At 58.2% G+C, this 17,739-nt stretch overlaps 2 protein-coding genes across 3 annotated transcripts; one reads left to right on the top strand and one right to left on the bottom strand.

Annotated features, from left to right (window-relative positions):
- Window positions 1-1,678: 1,678 nt before the first annotated feature.
- BAG5 (BAG cochaperone 5) lies at window positions 1,679-5,755 on the bottom strand. 2 transcript variants are annotated; one of them, XM_036432464.2, is made up of 2 exons: window positions 5,599-5,755; window positions 1,679-3,960 (listed from the first exon to the last, which is right to left on the bottom strand). In XM_036432464.2, the coding sequence occupies exon 2, from the start codon at window positions 3,930-3,932 to the stop codon at window positions 2,589-2,591; it is 1,344 nt and encodes a 447-aa protein (XP_036288357.1). In that variant the 5' UTR covers window positions 3,933-3,960; window positions 5,599-5,755; the 3' UTR covers window positions 1,679-2,588. The 2 variants fall into 2 exon arrangements, with proteins under 2 accessions (XP_036288357.1, XP_036288356.1); XM_036432463.2 differs by lacking the exon at window positions 5,599-5,755 and adding an exon at window positions 5,145-5,544.
- Window positions 5,756-5,975: 220 nt separating this feature from the next.
- LOC118715880 (cytochrome c oxidase assembly factor 8) lies at window positions 5,976-17,524 on the top strand. The gene is made up of 5 exons (XM_036432470.2): window positions 5,976-6,102; window positions 11,632-11,829; window positions 13,694-13,757; window positions 15,980-16,070; window positions 17,334-17,524. Exons 1-5 carry the CDS (start codon window positions 5,992-5,994, stop codon window positions 17,434-17,436), a joined length of 567 nt encoding a protein of 188 aa, XP_036288363.1. The 5' UTR covers window positions 5,976-5,991; the 3' UTR covers window positions 17,437-17,524.
- Window positions 17,525-17,739: the final 215 nt, after the last annotated feature.

The raw sequence follows: 17,739 nt of genomic DNA, 5'->3' as shown, positions 1-17,739 counted from the left end.
CAGCCCCTCCCGCCTCCTGGTCCTGGCTGTTTAAAGGGGAACGTCACCCTTCCCTGTGACGGGACCCCGAGGCCACTGCCCCAGCCAGAGCTGGCAGCCCCGCCCGCCACGCAGTGAAACGAGGAGCTAACGCCTCAGACTCACACGTCTCCACTGCCCAGATGAGCTGAGAGGCCTTTCATTCATCAATAATGAAGTTCTGCTGCTCTGTGTCTCAGCATACCCCTGAGCACTCAGACACGGCCGCACGGCCAACAGCGAGGGCAGAGCCGCTCCCGGGAAGCACACCGACGTCAGGCCGCAGTCAGTGGCCAGCATGGCTCCAGGGACTGCGGTTCCGAGTGTCTCTGCTCCGGTAACAGCACAGGCTCAGCGGAGACCCTCAGGACCAGGTGGCAATTGGCAAAGGAAAACAATGAGAAAAACTGGTTCCGTTCCCAAACCTGCCGCCTTCTATCCACCACGGCTCACCGGGCTCAGGACAGGCGGTGAGCTGTACGTGCCGACATGTCATTCCTTTATTCCCACCACCGCTCAGGCTGCCGTGGCCTGGCAGGCGAGCAGCACGGAAAGCAGACACCCGCTGGTTTCGCATGAACAGAGGTTACACGTTTAATGCAGACCAAAGCAGACATGGGAGGGGTGGGCTTTACTTCCGTTACAGATTCTCTTCACGTCACATCATGGAAACACATGCTACGGGAGGCACGGAACTGAACGAGGACACAGACTCCCTAGAGGAGCAGGGAAAGGAGCCAGCGAGGCGGGCTCAGTGCGGGCAGAACAGCAGGTGCAGGGACTCAGGGACACACGCCTCACCAGGCGCTCCAAGTGGTCTGTTTCCGCGACCAGTGACCCTGTGCGCTACCCCCAGTGCCGGCCAGAGAGCAGCCTGGAGCCTGCGGGCCGGCTCCCCGCCTACAGGAGGCGTGGGCACAGCGGGGGCAGTGCTGCTGGCAAAGAACAACGGGCATGAGCGTGCCCTGAGCTTCCAGACCTGACACTGAGATCGCAGCTGCTGCTGTGGACGTTGGGAGCAGTCAGGGAGGCCGCCCCCCGTGCTCCCACCAGTGCTGGAGGACACCCTGAAACTACGCCCCAGAACAGCACCCGACAGGGACTGGCCAACACGGCTCCAACAACCTGCACCGGGACAGCCCCCAGGCGCCAGGAGCTGGGGGCAGGCGGGAGGGCTCACTGTCCTGGCACCCCACTGCCCTCTGACCCCACTATCGAGGAGGCCGCTGCAGGAGGAACTGGCACAGGCTTTTATTACTGGGCAGGCCCCGCTCTGCCTCGGCGTTCAGGCGTTCCTGCACCTGCCGTCTGCGCTGTTTGTTTACACCGAGTCACCCCCGTGGCCGGGCTGCGGGTTTCTAGAGCTCAAGGCGCTGCAGACACCTGTGAAAGGTGACACGGGAGCAGTCCGTCACCCACTCCGACCAACCGGCCGTCCGCGCGTCAGAGCTTCGGGAACCGCTGACGGCTACCTTCTCAGCAAGCTGGCGAGTGCCGCCCGCCCGTGAGGCAGCACTGGGCGCGTGAGCAGGCCTGCCGGGGGCAGCACCAGTGCCGGGAGCAGCCCACCGCACGCCACGTCCACACACGTCCACACGGGTCGTGGCACTGTCTCCAGGCACGCCCCTGCACAGGCTGGGCGTCCGTTTCCCTTTCGTTCTCTCCAGGTCCATGGAAACGTTTCCCTCCTTACTGATTACTAAGGAAAACCGTCAGTTCAGACTTTACAAACAAAACCACTCAAAGTATTAGCTGGCGTCTTATCCCTTTTCAACGCAGCCTCAAAGGGTTCTTTGCTATCAATGTCCACAATTTTGTGTCACACACAAAGGTCCTATGTCACAGACATGGGAGGGGTGGGCGTTACTTCCACTACAGATTCTCTTCATGTCACATCGTGGAAACACATGCCACGGGAGGCACCGAACTGAACGAGGACACAGACTCCCTAGAGGGGCAGGGAAAGGAGCCTGCGAGGGGGGCTCCGTGCGGTAGCACTAGGCAGGTGAGCAGGCCTGAACGCAGAGAGCCTGGGAAATGCCTGCTTCCCAAACCAAGTTTATGAAAGAACAGACCATCCCAAGACAGTAAAACCACCACCCACCCAGGTAAGTTGGGCGGGACCAATCAGGCCGATAAATGGAAAAGTCCTGCTTTATTTAGCAGAATAAAACATACTCCCTGCTTCTGCGCTTGCACCTTACTTCTAACTTAAAAAGTCTGCCCTTTCTCACAACTGTCCTAGTATTGGGCAAGGCCAGGCCCCGTCCTGGATTCTGAAACATTTGTGTTTTCATGCTTTTGCACAACCCAGTTAAAAATCACAGAAGCTGCCCCGATGCCATTTTCTGATTAAGAAAATAACACCATGACATACAGATCACGATCCAGTGGGAAAGTCAGCGAGCTGTAATGATATTTGTTTTGCGACATCAAAAGCAGCAGGTAGGGAATATAATTTGCTGAAATCATAAACACTGAGATTGCAAAATGCAGGTACAAACCACAGCTGGGCTCGGCGAGCCGCAAGCTCTCCGTAAATACATACACGTCGGGGCGGCGGCCCGGCCTCAGTACTCCCACTCGTCCGACTTCAGGTCCAGGAAGCTGAGGATGTTCTGCGCCAGCTTCACGGCCTGCTTCCGGGCCGCCTTGCACTGCTCCTCGCCCTGCGGGTCCACGGCGTCCAGGGCCAGCAGCTGCTTGGTGAGCAGCTCCTCCAGCCGCATGTAGTTCTTGTCCGTCCGGTTCCCGTCGAACAGCAGGACCTCCCCCAGGATCTCCGACAGGTGGCCCAGCACGGCCCAGATGGCCCCGTGGGACGGGAGCTCCTCGCGCACGGAGCACTCCCTCCTCTGCAGCGCCTCCTTCAGGTCGACGTGCGTGACGAGGGTCTGCACGGCGATCACCGCCCGCCGCCGTGCCTCCCGGATGCAGGGGTTCCTCTCGGGGCTCACCTCGTCCAGCTGCCCGATCAGGGCCTGCAGCTCGGTCTTGGCGCTCAGGTACAGCTCGGGGGGGCTCTGCGCCTGCAGCAGCTCGTTCTTAATCTCCCTCATCCGCTTGAGGACCTTCTCAATCTTCAGGATGGACTGGTTCTGCCCCAGGTCGAACGCGTGGGTCGAATCTGCTTCCTCTTCCAAATCCAAGTACCTCAGCAGCTTGTTGATGTCCTCCACCACCTCGCGGCGGTAGTTGCGGATCTCCGTCCGCCCGCACACGTCCAGCGCGTCCAGGTCCGCGATCATCCCCGAGAGCACGCAGGACAGGTGCTTGCACGTCTCGTTGTTGGCCACGTCCATGAGCAGGGCGATCAGCGTGCCCCTGGCCTTGTTCACCTCGCACATCACGCAGTTGATCTTGGCCACGGAGGGGTGCGTGTCCTCGGACAGCGGCAGGGACGGCTGCCGCTTCACGCAGTCCTCGATGATCTCCTGCACGGCGCAGATCTTGGTGAGCGTGCGGTAGCGGGCTTTCCGCAGGGACACCTTCCCGCCCGTCTTGACGTGCGTCAGCCTCAGGATGATGTCCTGAATGCCTTCCTCGAACTCCTCCTCCACGCAGTTGCCACCGCTGTAGAAGGGCACGATCTTCTGCCGCACCAGGGCCTGGGCCTCCTGGAAGATGTTCTGGATCTCGAGCCGGTGCGGGTGGTTGGCGTTCTGCTCCAGCTCCTTGAGGAGACGCTCCGTCTCCTGGGCTGCCCGCTTCCGCGCTTGCTGGACGTCCCCCTTCCCTTCGGTGTCCACGGAGTCGATCTCGAAAAGCTGCCTCATCAGCATCCTCTCCAGCTTCTTGTAGTTCTTGTCGCCGGACAGCCCGCTGAAGCCAACCACCTGGGGCTCGATGCTCTTCACTTCCTTCTGGATCTCCTGCAGCCTGCTGATGTTAGGGTGTTGGTTTCCCATATCCATTCTCTGGTTGGGCTCAGTTTCACAAGCACTGAAAGGACAAGAAGGCAGCTTAGTACCCCGCAGAGTCCGCAGGAGGGTGACCAGTTAGCTCATTCTAAAACCCTCGCTCTGGACAGCGAGGTTCGGAAGGGCTTGTCAATACCGCAGCCCAGACAGCAGTCACGCTCGGCGGAGAAGCAGTCCCCGGGCGGGCATGGCTCAGTGAGGGAGCGTCCAGCTGTGAACCAGGTCCCCCACTGCAGGGTGTGCAGGAGGCAGCTGATCAATGATTCTCTCTCCCCGGTCTCCTGACCTCTCTGAAACCAATATACATACGAAAGAAAGGAAGAAAGAAGTCACCCTGCCGCCTGGCTCAATGGCTGAGCGACCTATGAACCAAGAGGTCCTGGTCAGGGCACATGCAAGAATCGACCAATGAATGCACAAATAAATGGAACAACAAATCAATGTTTCTCTCTCCCTAAAATCAGTCAAGTTTTACTTTTAAAGATGTTTGATCTTAGGGGGAAAAGTGACTAATGAACTCGGGCTCCTGAAAATCACCATCACCCAGAGACCAGGAGCAGGCGGTCCCGCGGTGGGGAGGAGCCGGTCCGGCAGAGGGGAGGAGCCGGGCACATCCTGTAAGCGTGGCAGCAGCTGTCTGAACTCTCGCGGGGAAAAGGCACAGGTTCCCCAGCCCGCACCCTGGAAGCTGCTGGTGGCGCCAGCAGGGCCCTCTCAGGAATGCACCCCAGCCGCCGGCCTCCGGACAACAGGACTCCCTAAGCACCAGCAGGCCGGAGGCGGTCCAGGCCCAGTTCCGGAAAAACGACCTCTAAGAGAAACCAGCACCCCAGGCGGCACCAGGCACCCCAGATGTGCCACTTCCCGGTTCCCTCCGTCCCCCCGTCCCCCCCTCTTCCCTGAAGGGCACGGGGCTCCACAGGAAAGGACCGTGACAGGGTCCTGCGAAGGGCGCCCTCCCGGGCCCCATCATGCTCACCCCCTGCCCCAGCCCGCCGTGCCCCGACGTGACAGCCATGAACTCCCGTTCGCCAGCCTCCCGTTCGGCCCGGAGAGGCCGGAGGCATGTGTCAGGCTCCCGGGTCTCTACGAAGCAGCTCGGCGGCGGAGGATGGAATATCCACGGAAACCGATCCCCGGGGGGTGCGAGCCAGGAGCCCGTCCCGGGGCCTCGCTCCTCCGGCCCCCTCCCGCCCCGCTCGTTACCCGGAGGACATCTCGGCGGGCTGGCTCCCCACGGTGCGCGGCGAGGCGGCCGGGCAGCCCTTCACGGGGTGCGGCGCCCGCGCTGGGCCCCCCGCGGCATCCCTCGCTCCCCTCCCGGCCAGGTCTGAGCGGGGGCCGGTGAAGGGGCGGCGGCGGCGGCGGCGGCGGCTACTGGCCGCAGCGGCCGCTCCGGGCGTCGCCCCGGCCCCCGACGCGCCCGCCGGCCTGACCTCACAATGGCCGCGGGGGAGGGGGCGCCTCGGCCGGGCCGGCGGCCGGAGAGCCGGGGGGAGCCGGAGGGGGCCGGCCGGTCCTGGGAGCCCTGCTCCGAGGCCCGGCCCGCCCGGCCGCGGGGGTCCAGGGCCGAGCAGGGCCCGCGGTCCGCGCCCGGCGGTGGCGGCGCCGGAGGAGGAGGCCCGCGGAGGAGGAGGCCCGCGCCGCCCGCCGCGCTCACCTGTGCCGCCCGCGCCATCGCGCGCCCCGCCGCCGACGCCCTGCGACTCCGCGGCTCCCGCCGGCGTCCGGCCCCGCGGCCCCGCCCCGGGCCGACCGCCGCGGCTCCTGGGAAAACGGCCTCCGCCGCCCGGCCGGGCCCCGCGCCGCCCCCGCCGCCCGCCGCCGCGCGCCGCCGCCCCGCGAGGCCGCGGCCCGGGAGCCGCCGCCGCGAACCCCGCGCCGCCGCGCCGCCGCCGCCCCCGCCGCCCGGCCCATGCGGGGAAAGCGCGCGGTCGGCCCGCCCCCCGCGACCTGCGACCTGCGACCTGTGACCTGCGTCCTGCCGTAAAGCAGCCCCGCGCGCTGTCGCGACTCTGCCGTGCGCCGCCGCGAGAGCCGGTAGGCGGCCCCCATGGCGGCCTGGCGGGTCCTCGGGAAGCGCCGGCTCCCTCCGCTCGCGGCCCGCGCCTGGCGGCTCGCCCCGGAGCGCGGCGCCGAGTGCGGGGAGGCCGCGCCGGGCCGGGTGAGTGGGGCCGGAGGGGGGACCGCGCCCCACGTCACCCGCCGTGCTCCCCGCCTCCCTGCCCGCCGCGCAGGGCGCACCGGGGCCCTGGGCCCGAGGGAGCCGCGCGCTCGCCGCACTCACTCCCGGGGCGCCCTTCCCTGTGGCGGGCGAGCCCCCCATGCGCCCCGCGGGGGTGGTTTCTGGCCTTTCGGCTTCGTCGAGGTGATCAGTGCTGCGCCCGCCCCTGTGGCTCAGTCGAGAGCGCGCCGGCCCTTGGAGTGAAAGGTCCTGGGTTCGAGTGTGGATCGAAGGTCCCTCCCCGGCCCTCGGGGAGGGGGATGTGCAGGAGGCAGCCAATCCCTGTGTGTCTCCCACATTCCTCTCCCTGAACAAGTCCGTGGAAAACATCCCCCCAGCAGCAGGTTTCAGGCTTTTCCTCTCGCTGCGCACACGGCCCGGGCCGCCGCGCTTGCAGGACCTGCAGCCGCTTCTCTCCTGTGGAACCCGCGCCCGCCGGGCCGCGGGGGAGGCGAGCGGCTCGTGAGCGGCACTTTTTTGGGGAAGGCGTTTCGTTTAAGAGAGTCGAGGCCTACCCTAGCCGGTGTGGCTCAGTGGATAGAGCTCGGCCTGTGGACTGAAGGGTCCTGGGTTCGATTCTGGTCAAGGGCACAGGCCTGGGTTTTGGGTTCCATCCCCAGTAGAGGGCTTGCAGGAGGCAGCCGATCCATGATTCTCTCTCTTCATTGATGTTTCTATCTGTCCATCTCCCTTCCTCTCTGGAATCAATAAAGATATATCGAGATGAGAGAGAGAGAGTTGGGGCCTTTATTCCAGCTCACCTGGAAGTGCAGGCTACCAGCCGGAAATGGGTTGCAGATAAAATGGTAAACAAAGCATGCAAACACTGTCACCAAACTCACTAACGGGCCTGAGGGAGGCTGGATTCACCTGGTTTACAGGAGTAAAAAAGGCCAATTTTAGGAATTCCAAGGCGTGCCTTCTGTACATTTTCGTTCCTCTGGATCTGTCGTTACTAACAGTCTTTTTTTTTTTTTTTTTTTTTTAAATTGGTGGGAGGTTATTTTTTTTAAACATTTTTTTTTAATTTTACTGATTTTTTACAGAGAGGAAGAGAGGGATAGAGAGCTAGAAACATCGATGAGAGAGAAACATCGATCAGCTGCCTCCTGCACACCTACCGGGGATGTGCCTGCAACCAGGGTACATGCCCTTGACCGGAATCAAACCAGGGACCTTTCGGTCCGCAGGCTGACGCTCTATCCACTGAGCCGAACCGGTTTCGGCACTAACAGTCTTGTAAACGTGGCTTTGAAGTTCTGTCTCGTCTAGTCTTTTTTAAGATTATCATTATTATTTTTTTCAGTCTGCAGGCCAGCTCTACCCACTGGGCCAAACTGGCGAAGGCTCATTTGCAGTTTAGACAAGGAGTTACCAGGGCAACCGGTCCCCGGTCACTGGGCCTGTCACATTTCCCTGTGACAGTGGTGGCAGCTCTGACCGCTCGCCCCAGAACACAGGACCCCACCCAGCACCTCAGGCTGGGCAGGGGGCCCGGAGCAGGGGTCTGAGCGAGCACCCAGCGCGCTTACCGTGCCTGGTCCCCGAGCAGCCCTCCTGCGCCGTCAGGCTGCTAACCCCGCAGAGGCGGTGATTGTGACGCCGAGGGAGAGCTGAGCCGTGAGTCAGCCGTGCCCGGTCCAGCATTATTACTGGTGTGGCTTTAGGATGTGGCCGGAGAACAGCTCTCCCCCAGGGCCCCGGTGTGCCTGTGTGTTTGGTCTGGATGACGGTAATTAAGTTCTGCGGAGATCCTTGTCTTTCAGGCTCTGATTTTACACATCCGGTCTTCAAAGTCACGGGTGGTAAGCCTTTGTTTTACTTATCTGAGCAGATGTACTTTCATCCCGGGTGTCCAGTTCAGCCTACATATTCTTTTTTAAAAAAATGTAATTTTAGTGATTTCAGGGAGGAAGGAAGAAGGAGGGAGAGATGGAGACATTAATGATGACGGGATCACTGACGGGCTGCCTCCTGCACGCCCCACACTGGGGATGGAGCCTGAGGCCCGACCGGGAATCGAACCCTGACCTCCTGGTTCCTAGGTCGATGCTCAACCCGAGCCAATGCCGGCAGGGCCAGCCTACATGTCCACTTGTCCGTGTCCTGCCCTGAGAGGGAGAGCTGCTTCTAGGACCTGCTGGGCGTGCTGGGGTCCTTTTCTCTGGTGCTGATTGGCCTGCATCCGAGACTAGGAGGCTGGGCCTCCCACCCGGGAGGGAGCGGCTCTGGTTCCCACCTCAGAGAACACCACGCCCTCTGTCCTGCCAGGTGTCTTCTCTCGCCTTTGCCTGTCGGTTTCCCAGCCGGCAGTGTAGCCAGAACTCAGAAATGGCTCTGCGCTCTGGACGGGCATGGGGGCGGGCAGGGCTGGGCACCCTCTGGGCTACAAGTCCTGCTTCCAGCAGGGGGCCCAGGGTGAGCGGTGCAGGGGGGCCTCAGGCACCTCCGTGGAGCCGGGCGGGAGGGTGGGAGCCAGGCGGCCGCCGGGCGGGACAGAAGGAGCCGGCGTGCACTGCCCAGCCGGCGTGCACTGCCCAGCCATAGTCTACCGGGAGAGAGGAACTGCAGGCGGGAGGCAGGGCTGGGGAGGGGACTGCTGGTTCCTGCTTGTCCTCCTGTCTGCACCGCCCTCCGCACTGAGCATGAGACGCTGTGCTCTGAGAACCAGCAATTACAGCCATTATTCAGACTTCAAAGGGATTTTCCTTTCACTGAAGGACTTTTTCCTCCCCGAGTGCCTTCTCCCTTTAAGTAGCAGTGCTTGGGTGGATAGACAGAAGTGCTTGTTTTTCTTTGTCAACCTTCACCCGAGGATATTTCCCCATTGATTTTTAGAGAGAGTGGGGAGGGGGGGAAAGAGATAGAAACATTAATATAAGAGATGCACATCGATTGGTTGCCTCCTACACACACCCTGACTGGGGCCGGGGATCAAACCTGCAACCCAGGTAGTGCCCTTGACCAGGAATTGAGCCCAAGACCTTTTGGAGCACAGCCGGTGCCCTAACCATTGAGCACACCCGCCAGCCACTGTTTATAGGGGAGCACAGAGGGGTAACCTTCACTACACGAGATGAAATCTCTCCAGTTATGGTAGAACAGTGTTTTTCAACCTTTTTTGGGCAAAGGCACACTTGTTTCATGAAAAAAATCACGAGGCACACCACCATTAGAAAATGTTAAAAAATTTAACTCTGCCTATATTGACTATATATAAAGTAATTCTCTTGAATAGGAATCAAATAAACACAAAGAAAGTATTTTATAATTACTTTATTATGAAATATTAAGTAAACAAAATAGTGAAAAATTATAAAATTCTTGTCTTGTCTGCACCTACGGCACACCAGGCAACATCTCGCGGCACACTAGTGTGCCACGGAACAGCGGTTGAAAAACGCTGTGGTAGAAAACTGCGGGCAGTTGAGAGCATGATGATCCCCCTGGCAAGTAGGGGTTCAGCAGAGAGGGAGGGAAACCCGGCATCGCTGACCCCCGCTGTGCAGGGAGCGGGAAAGCCATGCCTGGGGGCCCTCCCGGCTCCTGCAGGGAACCTCTGGATGGCCGGGAACCAGGTACACGCAGCGTCAGGTGGGACCCCTCGCCTCCTGCTGGCAGGGCCCTGCGTTGCCGGCTGACATGCAGCAGATACTACAGTGAAGAGCACATCACCCTCAAAAGTTAGAAGACTGGATTTTTTAAAATATATATATTTTATTGATTTTTTATAGAGAGAAAGGGAGAGAGAGAGCTAGAAACGTCAATGAGAGAGAAACACCGCCAATTGCACACCCCACACTGGGGATGTGCCCGCAACCAAGGTACATGCCCTTGACCGGAATCAAACCTGGGACCCTTCAGTCCGCAGACCGATGCTCTATCCACTGAGCCACACCGGTTTCGGCAGAAGACTGAATTTTCATTGTAAAGGTTCCAAGTTAGTACCTAATCCATTATTTTTTAAAAACATTTTATTGCCTTTTTACAGAGAGGAAGAGAGAGGGATAGAGAGCTAGAAGCATCGATGAGAGAGAAACATCGATCAGTTCCCTCCTGCACACCACCCCCCACCGGGAATGTGCCTGCAACCAAGGTACATGCCCTTGTCCGGAATTGAACCGGGGACCTTTCAGTCCGCAGGCCGTTGCTCTACCCACTGAGCCAAACCCGTTTCGGCATCGGGTAACATTTTTAAAAAAATATATTTTATTGATATTTTACAAGGCCCGCGGGCCAAATCCGTCCCGCCAGGCCTTGCAATGTGGCCCGCACCGCGCTGTCATCACTGCACTCCGCTGCGTTTCCATCACAATGACAGTTTATGACTGTTCAGTAAACCATTCGGCCCGCGATTTAGGCTGGATTTTAGATTTTGGCCCCTTCTCTGATTGAGTTCGACACCCCTATTTTACAGAGAGGAGGAAGGGAGAGAGACAGAGAGCCAGAAACGTCGATGAGAGAGAAACATCAACCACCCGCCTCCTGCACACCTCCCACCGGGGATGTGCCCGCAACCAATGTACATGCCCTTGACCGGAATCGAACCTGGGACCTTTTAGTCCGCAGACCGACGCTCTGTCCACTGAGCCAAACCGGTTTCGGCTGGCAACGGGTAACATTTTAAAGAGCCACGGGTTATGGCCCTGCCTCTGCTTGCACAGAGGACTCTGGGGCCAGCCCCGAGGAGGAGGAGGAGGAGGAGACAGAGGAGGAGGAGGGGGGGGGGACTGTCGGCCTTAGCAGATGGGTGTCTTCCTGCCCCCAGGCCTGGTGCGCTCCTGGCAAAAACCAGCCCTGCCTGTGGGACTTTCCGCTTTGGCTTGGCTTCCCAGGGACACCAGGGCCCTAAGCCCTGGGCAGAAGTAAGGAGGATTCTGGCAGAGGCTTGTGTCTGCGGGAGGGCAGTCACTGCGCGGGGCGGTGCCGGCTCAGTGCTGGGCCGGCGCCCGTGCGGCAGCGGGTGTGAGCGTCAGCAAAGGCTGCAGGGGGCCCACAGTGCCCGGGAGAAAGGATGTCTGTTTTGTGGCTGAGTTTGGAGAAGCCTGTGAGTCTGGAGCCGCCGCCTCCCGCCGTGCACGGCCTCCCAGCCTGGGCTGCTCCGCCCCTCGGGTCCCAGGTCACCTGTCTCGTGTCTCACGGTGGCAGTTTTGGTGTCGAAGGCATGTTCGCCGCCTCCGAGGTGGTACATCTTTGGCTGCATTTTACAGTTTTATCGTTTTAGATTTTACATTCGGGTCTTGGCCCATTTTGAGTTAATTTTGCAACTGGTGCAAAGTTCAGGCTGAGAGCTGGCTTTGTATACGCCGTAACCGCCGCCGGTGAACTGTTTGTGTCCTGTTGATCCGTTATAGTTCCCGTCGTCCTTTCCAAGGGAGACACGAGGGCCGTCGCTCCCCGGGGCTGTTCAGTTACGACCCTGCAGACGCGCTGAGTCCCGTGTGAAAGTAACCCTGCGTTTCGTTCCAGGCCTCGAGGTTCTGCCCTCCCAGGAAATCGGGCCACGACTGGATCGGGCCCCCAGACAAGCTCTCAAACCTCCGGCCCGTTCACTTCCACGTCCCCGAGGATGAGTCCCCGGCGGAGCAGAAGCTCCGAGAACTGAGGCAGGAGACGCAGGACTGGAACCAGCGGTTCTGGGCCAGCCAGAACCTGGCTTTCCGCAAGGTCAGTCCGCGGCGGCCACTGGGGGCGCCAGTCCCCACTGTCCGCTCTGCCTCCCGGGACAGCGGCTCTCGGCCCTCAGAGGGCCGTTGGGTCCGTGTCCTCCCCTCACGACGCCCCCGTGAGGGCCCCCCAGATGCCCAGGGAGCCCGCTCTGGTTTATAGCACTTAACCCCGGGGCGGAATTGGGCCAGTTCTGTGTGCGCCATTTCCAGGAGCCTGTGGACCCTGTGGATTTGTGGGGGTTTTGTTTTTGTCAGTCTTCGTCCGGAGGATCTTTGTCCATTGGTTTTAGGGAGAGGAAGAGGGAGGGAAGACAGAGAGATACCGATGTGAGGAAACACGTCGAGCAGTTGCCTCCTATAGGAGCCCAGACCAGGCCAGGACCAGGGAGGAGCCTGCAGCCGAGGTACATGCCCTTCACCAGAATCAGCGCTCACAGCCGATGGTCACAGGCTGATGCTCTATCCACTGAGCCAAACGGCCAGGGCCCGTGTGTATTTGGTAGTGTCCCAGCTCCTCCCTCCCTCTCGCTCAGGTACTAGCACACGTATATGCGTGTATATGTGCATATAAATATTTATTGTTATTGCTTTAAAATATATTATTGACTTCAGAGAGGAAAGGAGAGGGAGAGAGAGAGAAACATCAATGATGAGAGAGAATCATTGATTGGCTGCTTCCTGCATGCCCCCTACTGGGGGTCAAGCCTGCAACCCGGGCATGTGCCCTTGACTGGAATCGAACCCGGGACCCTTCAGCCTGCAGGCCAACGCTCTGTCCACTGAGCTAAACCAGCTAGAGCTATATGCATATACTTTTTTTTTCCTTATTGATTAAGGTATTACATGTGTCCTTATCCCCCCATTGCCCCCCCTACCCCCCCACTCACGCCCTCACCCCCGTTGTCTGACCATTGGTTAGGCTCATATGCATGCACACAAGTCCTTTGGTTGATCACTCCCCCCTTACTCCACCCTCCCCTACCTTCCCTCTGAGGTTTGACGGTCTGATCGATGCTTCTCTGTCTCTGGATCTGTTTTTGTTCATCGGTTTATGTTGTTCATTATATTTCACAAATGAGTGACATCATGTGATATTTATCTGTCTCCTGCTGGCTTATTTCGTTAGCATAATGCTCTCCAGGCCCATCCATGCTGTTGCAAATGTAAAAGTTCCTTCTATTTTACAGCAGCATAGTATTCCATTGTGTAGATGGACCATAGTTTTCTGATCCACTCATCTGCTGATGGGTACCTAGGCTGTTTCCAAATCTCAGCTATGGTGAATTGTGCTGCTGTGAACATAGGGGTGCAAATATCCTTTCTGATTGGTGTTTCTAGTTTCTTGGGATATATTTCTAGAAGTGTGATCACTGGGTCAGATGGGAGTTCCAGTTTTAGTTTTTGAGGAACTCCGTACTGTTCTCCACAGTGGCTGCACCAGTTTGATTCCCAGTCAAGAGCATGCACCTGGGTTGCAGGTTCGATCCCAGTTGGGGCCCATGTGGGAGGCAACCAGTTGATGTGTCTCTCTCACATCGATGTTTCTCTCTCTGTCTTCTCCCCCTCCCTTCCACTCTCTCTAAAAAAAAAAAAAAGGGAAAAGTACCCTCCAGTGAGGATTAAAGACATAAATAAGAAAATAAACAAGCACAACACTAACGGAATTGTGGTGGTTGAAAGCTGGCTTTGTGAGGCTGATTCTCAGGACACACCCAGGCTCCTCCCCGCGGGGGAGACACACACACACACACACACACACACACACACACACACCGAGGGAGGGCGGGGTCTGATAGGTGTCGGGCTGAGTCCCGCCTGGGAGACATGGGAGGCAGAGGGGTCTGATGTTTGTCTTTTTTTAGGAAAAAGAAGAATTTATTCACTCAAGACTAAAAGCGAAGGGCCTGGGCCTGAGAACTGAATCAGGTGAGTTCATTTGTTCTTTTTCTTGCTTAAGTAATGGCAGGAGGAGCTCGGAGGAGAGCGAGTTCAGGGGGCGGGACAGCCTGGCTGAGCTGCCAGAGGGCCTCGGGGGCGTGGCAGACTGCGGCCGGACATCAGCAGTGCCTGCTGGACACACGGCCCCGCTCACGGCACAGCTGGAGGGGGCTGACCCGGCCCCAGGATTCCCTCCTTACCCTGCAGCCCTTACAGAAACGCTGCCCACCCCACTGACAGGCCCGGCCACAACCGACGAGGCCGGCACTGCCACGGGCAGAGAAACGCAGGCGGCACTGCGCGAGGTGGAAGTGGACCCGCTGAGGTCGGCAGGCGCAGAGGCCAAGGCGGGACACCGGCCTCCGTTTCCGCTCACGGGAGCCGGGACCACGCCCCAGAGCAGGAGCTGGTGCCGGAGGGCGGAGGGGGCCACGAGGAGGGCGGAGGGGGCCACGAGGAGGGCGGAGGGGGCCATGAGCTGGAAATGACCGCATCAGCAGAGGGAGCAGAGGGCGACCTTGTGGAGGGGGGGGCAGGGGAGGCAGACGCTGGCTGTCCGCTGAGGCCCTGGCTGTCCCACCCACAGCCAGCCCCCTGGTTGTAGGAGGACAGCCCTGCCCATCCCCCCTCCCTGCCCGTGCCCTCTCCCTGCCTGTCCCCCTCCCTGCCCGTCCCTCTGCCCGGCGCTCCGACCCTGGCAGCAAAAGGGACCCAGGACACCGCGTCCTCCCGTCTCAGGTCCGCTGGCCCCACCCTGCACCCCTCTGCTCTCTCCGCCTGAGTATGGCTCCCAGAGTGAGGCAGCAGCAGCCTAGGCCGTCCCGGGGGTCAGGCCGTGGGCGGGCCCTGGACGCAGAGGGCCAGGCTGGGCAGTTGAAGGAGCGTGGCTGCTGCCATGGAGACGGGCCGGGCGCAGTGCACGGAATGCGGCTGACAAACGGGCTGCGTCCAGGAGACCAGGTCAGCGAGAGCAGCAGCCTGGGCACCGGCTCCAGTCAGCGCTGGATCGGATTGTGGTCCGCCGTCTTTTTTTTTAATTTATCGATTGATTTGAGAGAGAGAGACATCGGTTAGTCATTCCCTTACTTTCGCACTCATTGGTTGCTCCTCGTGTGAGCCCTGGCCAGGGACTGAGCCCAGCCATGGTGTAGCAGACGAGGCTCTGACCCACCAGCTTCCTGGCCAGGGCTCTTTTATTTATTTTTATTTATTTTTAAAATGTATTTTATTGATTTTTTACAGAGAGGAAGGGAGAGGGATAGAAAGTTAGAAACGTTGATGAGAGAGTGACATCGATCAGCTGCCTCCTGCACACCCCCCGCTGGGGATGTGCCCGCAACCAAGGTACATGCCCTTTTTTTTTTTTTAATACATATTTTATTGATTTTTTACAGAGAGGAAGGGAGAGAGATAGAGAGCTAGAAACGTTGATGAGAGAGAAACATGGACTAGCTGCCTCTTGCACACCCCCACCGGGGATGTGCCTGCAACCAAGGTACATGCCCTTGACCAGAATCGAACCCGGGACCTTTCAGTCCGCAGACCGACGCTCTACCACTGAGCCAAATCGGTTTCGGCTAGGCATATGCCCTTGACTGGAATCGAACCTGGGACCTTTCAGTCCACAGACCAACGCTCTATCCACTGAGCCAAACCGTTTTCAGCTATTTTTATTTATTTATTTATTTATTTATTTATTTATTAGTAATTTTATTGATTTTTTTACAGAGAGGAAGGGAGAGAGAATAGAGAGCTAGAAACGTCGATGAGAGACATTGACCAGCTGCCTCCTGCACACCCCCTACCGGGGATGTGCCCGCAACCAATGTACATGCCCTTGACCGGAATCGAACCCGGGACCCCTCAGTCCGCAGACCAACGCTCTACCGCTGAGCCAAACTGGTTTCTGCCAGCTATTTTTATTTTTTTAAAAGAATTTTTATGGACTAATTTGAGCCAAACTGACCACATTGGCAGGAAGTAAGCTCTCAGATGCTCTTCTGCCTCTTACATTTATCCCCCGTCTTTTATTCTTCCCGAGGCTGTTGTAAATGGCATTGTTTTCCAAGCTCCATTTTCAGATTGTTTGTGCTGTCATAGAAATCAGCTGACATTTATATTTTGATCTTGCTGGACTGGTTTTTAGGTCAGTAGTTGTTTGTGGTTCCTTTCCCTGCAGTATTGGTGTCTAAGTTGACATTTATTTCCAGGTCAAAAGGCAACACTGAATGCAGAAGAAATGGCTGACTTTTATAAGGAATTTCTAAGTAAAAATTTTCAGAAGCACATGTATTATAACAGGTAGGTGTTCCTTTTTTCTTATTGCTCTCCTGAGGACATTTTTCTATTGGTTTTTAGAGAGAGTGCAAGGGAAGGGGAGAGACAGAAAGAGAGAGACATTGATGTGAGAGAGAGAAAGACATCGATCAGTTGCCTCCCACACATGCCCCGACTGGAACCAGAGATTGAGCCTGCAACCAAGGTACATGCCCATGACCAGAATTGAACCCGTGACCCTTCAGTCCATGGGCTGGTGCTCTATCCACTGAGCAACACCAACTAGGGCTATTAGGTCCTATTGATAAGTCATTCCTTCTATCAGATGCAGTGACGGTATTGTGGTGATGTGCTTTTAGAGAAGGTTTAATGGTGCGTAATGGTGTGTGTTTCCAGGTGAAATGATAGGATGTGATGCTTGAGATTTACTTTATTATTATTTATTTATTTATTTGTTTGTTTATTTATTTATTTATTTTACTATACATACTAGAGGCCTGAGGGGTCCCTCAGCCTGGCCTGCGCCCTCTTGCTGTTCAGGACCTGTGGGGAATGGGCTCCTGCCACCACCGCTGCACTCGCCAGCATGAGGCTTCTGGCTGAGCCGCACTCCCCTTGTGAGAGTGCACTGACCACCAGGGGTCGGCTCCTGTGTTGAGTGTCTGCCCCCTGGTGGTCAGTGCGTGTCATGGTCACCCGTTGTTTTGTCGATTTGTATGTAAGCCTTTTATGATATAGGATTTTTTATTTCAGAGAGGAAGGGAGAGAGAGAGAGTGGAGGGGGGGGGGGGGAGAAACATCAATGATGAGTCCTGGCTGGTTTGGATCAGTGGATAGAGCATCAACCTGAGGACTGAAGGGTCCCAGGTTCCATTCTGGTCAAGGGCATGTGCCCAGTAGGGGGTGTGCAGGAGGCAGCTGATGGATGTTTCCCTCACGTTGATGTTTCTAACTCTCTATCCCTCTCCTTTCTTCTCTGTAAAAAATCAATAAAATATTTTTTTTTTTTAAAGAAAGAAACATCAATGATGAGAGAGAATCATGGATCGGCTGCCGCCTGCACGCCCCCTACTGGGGATCGAGCCTGCAACCCAGGCCTGTGCCCTGACTGGGAATCGAACCAGTGACCTCCTGGTTCCTGGATTGGGCAGAGATTTGGAGGGAGGGAAGGCGTTCAGGGACAGTTTGGCTTCCTGAGGGCGGGGAGAGGGGGCCATGGAGGGTGAGGGGGGGGTCAGTCCTCAGTGCCCGGCTGGGGTCAGTGACCGCTGTCCTGTTCCTCTGCAGGGACTGGTACAGGCGGAACTTTGCCATCACCTACCTCATGGGCAGAGTGGCCCTGGAGCGGGCATGGGACAGGCTGCGGCCGAAGCCGAAGACCCGCAGCTAGGAGCCCTGGCCGCCCGCCCGCCCGCACCAGGCTTCGCGGGAGGTGTTCCGGGACCTTCCGCCTGTCCGTGCCGGCCTCACCTTCTCCCCGGGCCCGGCTGTGTCAGCTGGGCGGCAGGGAGGGAGCCGGGAGCCCTGGGGCCGTATGGCTCTGTCCCCTGGCTGCCCTGGCTCTGGTCACAGAGTGACGTTAATAAAACCCGCGCTGTGTGCCTGTGTTGCATTTCGAATCACACCGACTTGGAATGGAGAACACGAAAGGAGCGGCAGGCTCCGCCTGCGCCCTCGGACGGACGGCTGCCAG

Source organism: Pipistrellus kuhlii, unplaced genomic scaffold (assembly GCF_014108245.1).
Source record: "Pipistrellus kuhlii isolate mPipKuh1 unplaced genomic scaffold, mPipKuh1.p scaffold_m20_p_110, whole genome shotgun sequence".
Taxonomy (NCBI): domain Eukaryota; kingdom Metazoa; phylum Chordata; class Mammalia; order Chiroptera; family Vespertilionidae; genus Pipistrellus; species Pipistrellus kuhlii.
Note: the sequence above shows the minus strand (reverse complement) of the source record. Positions and strands in the feature narration are given on the sequence as shown.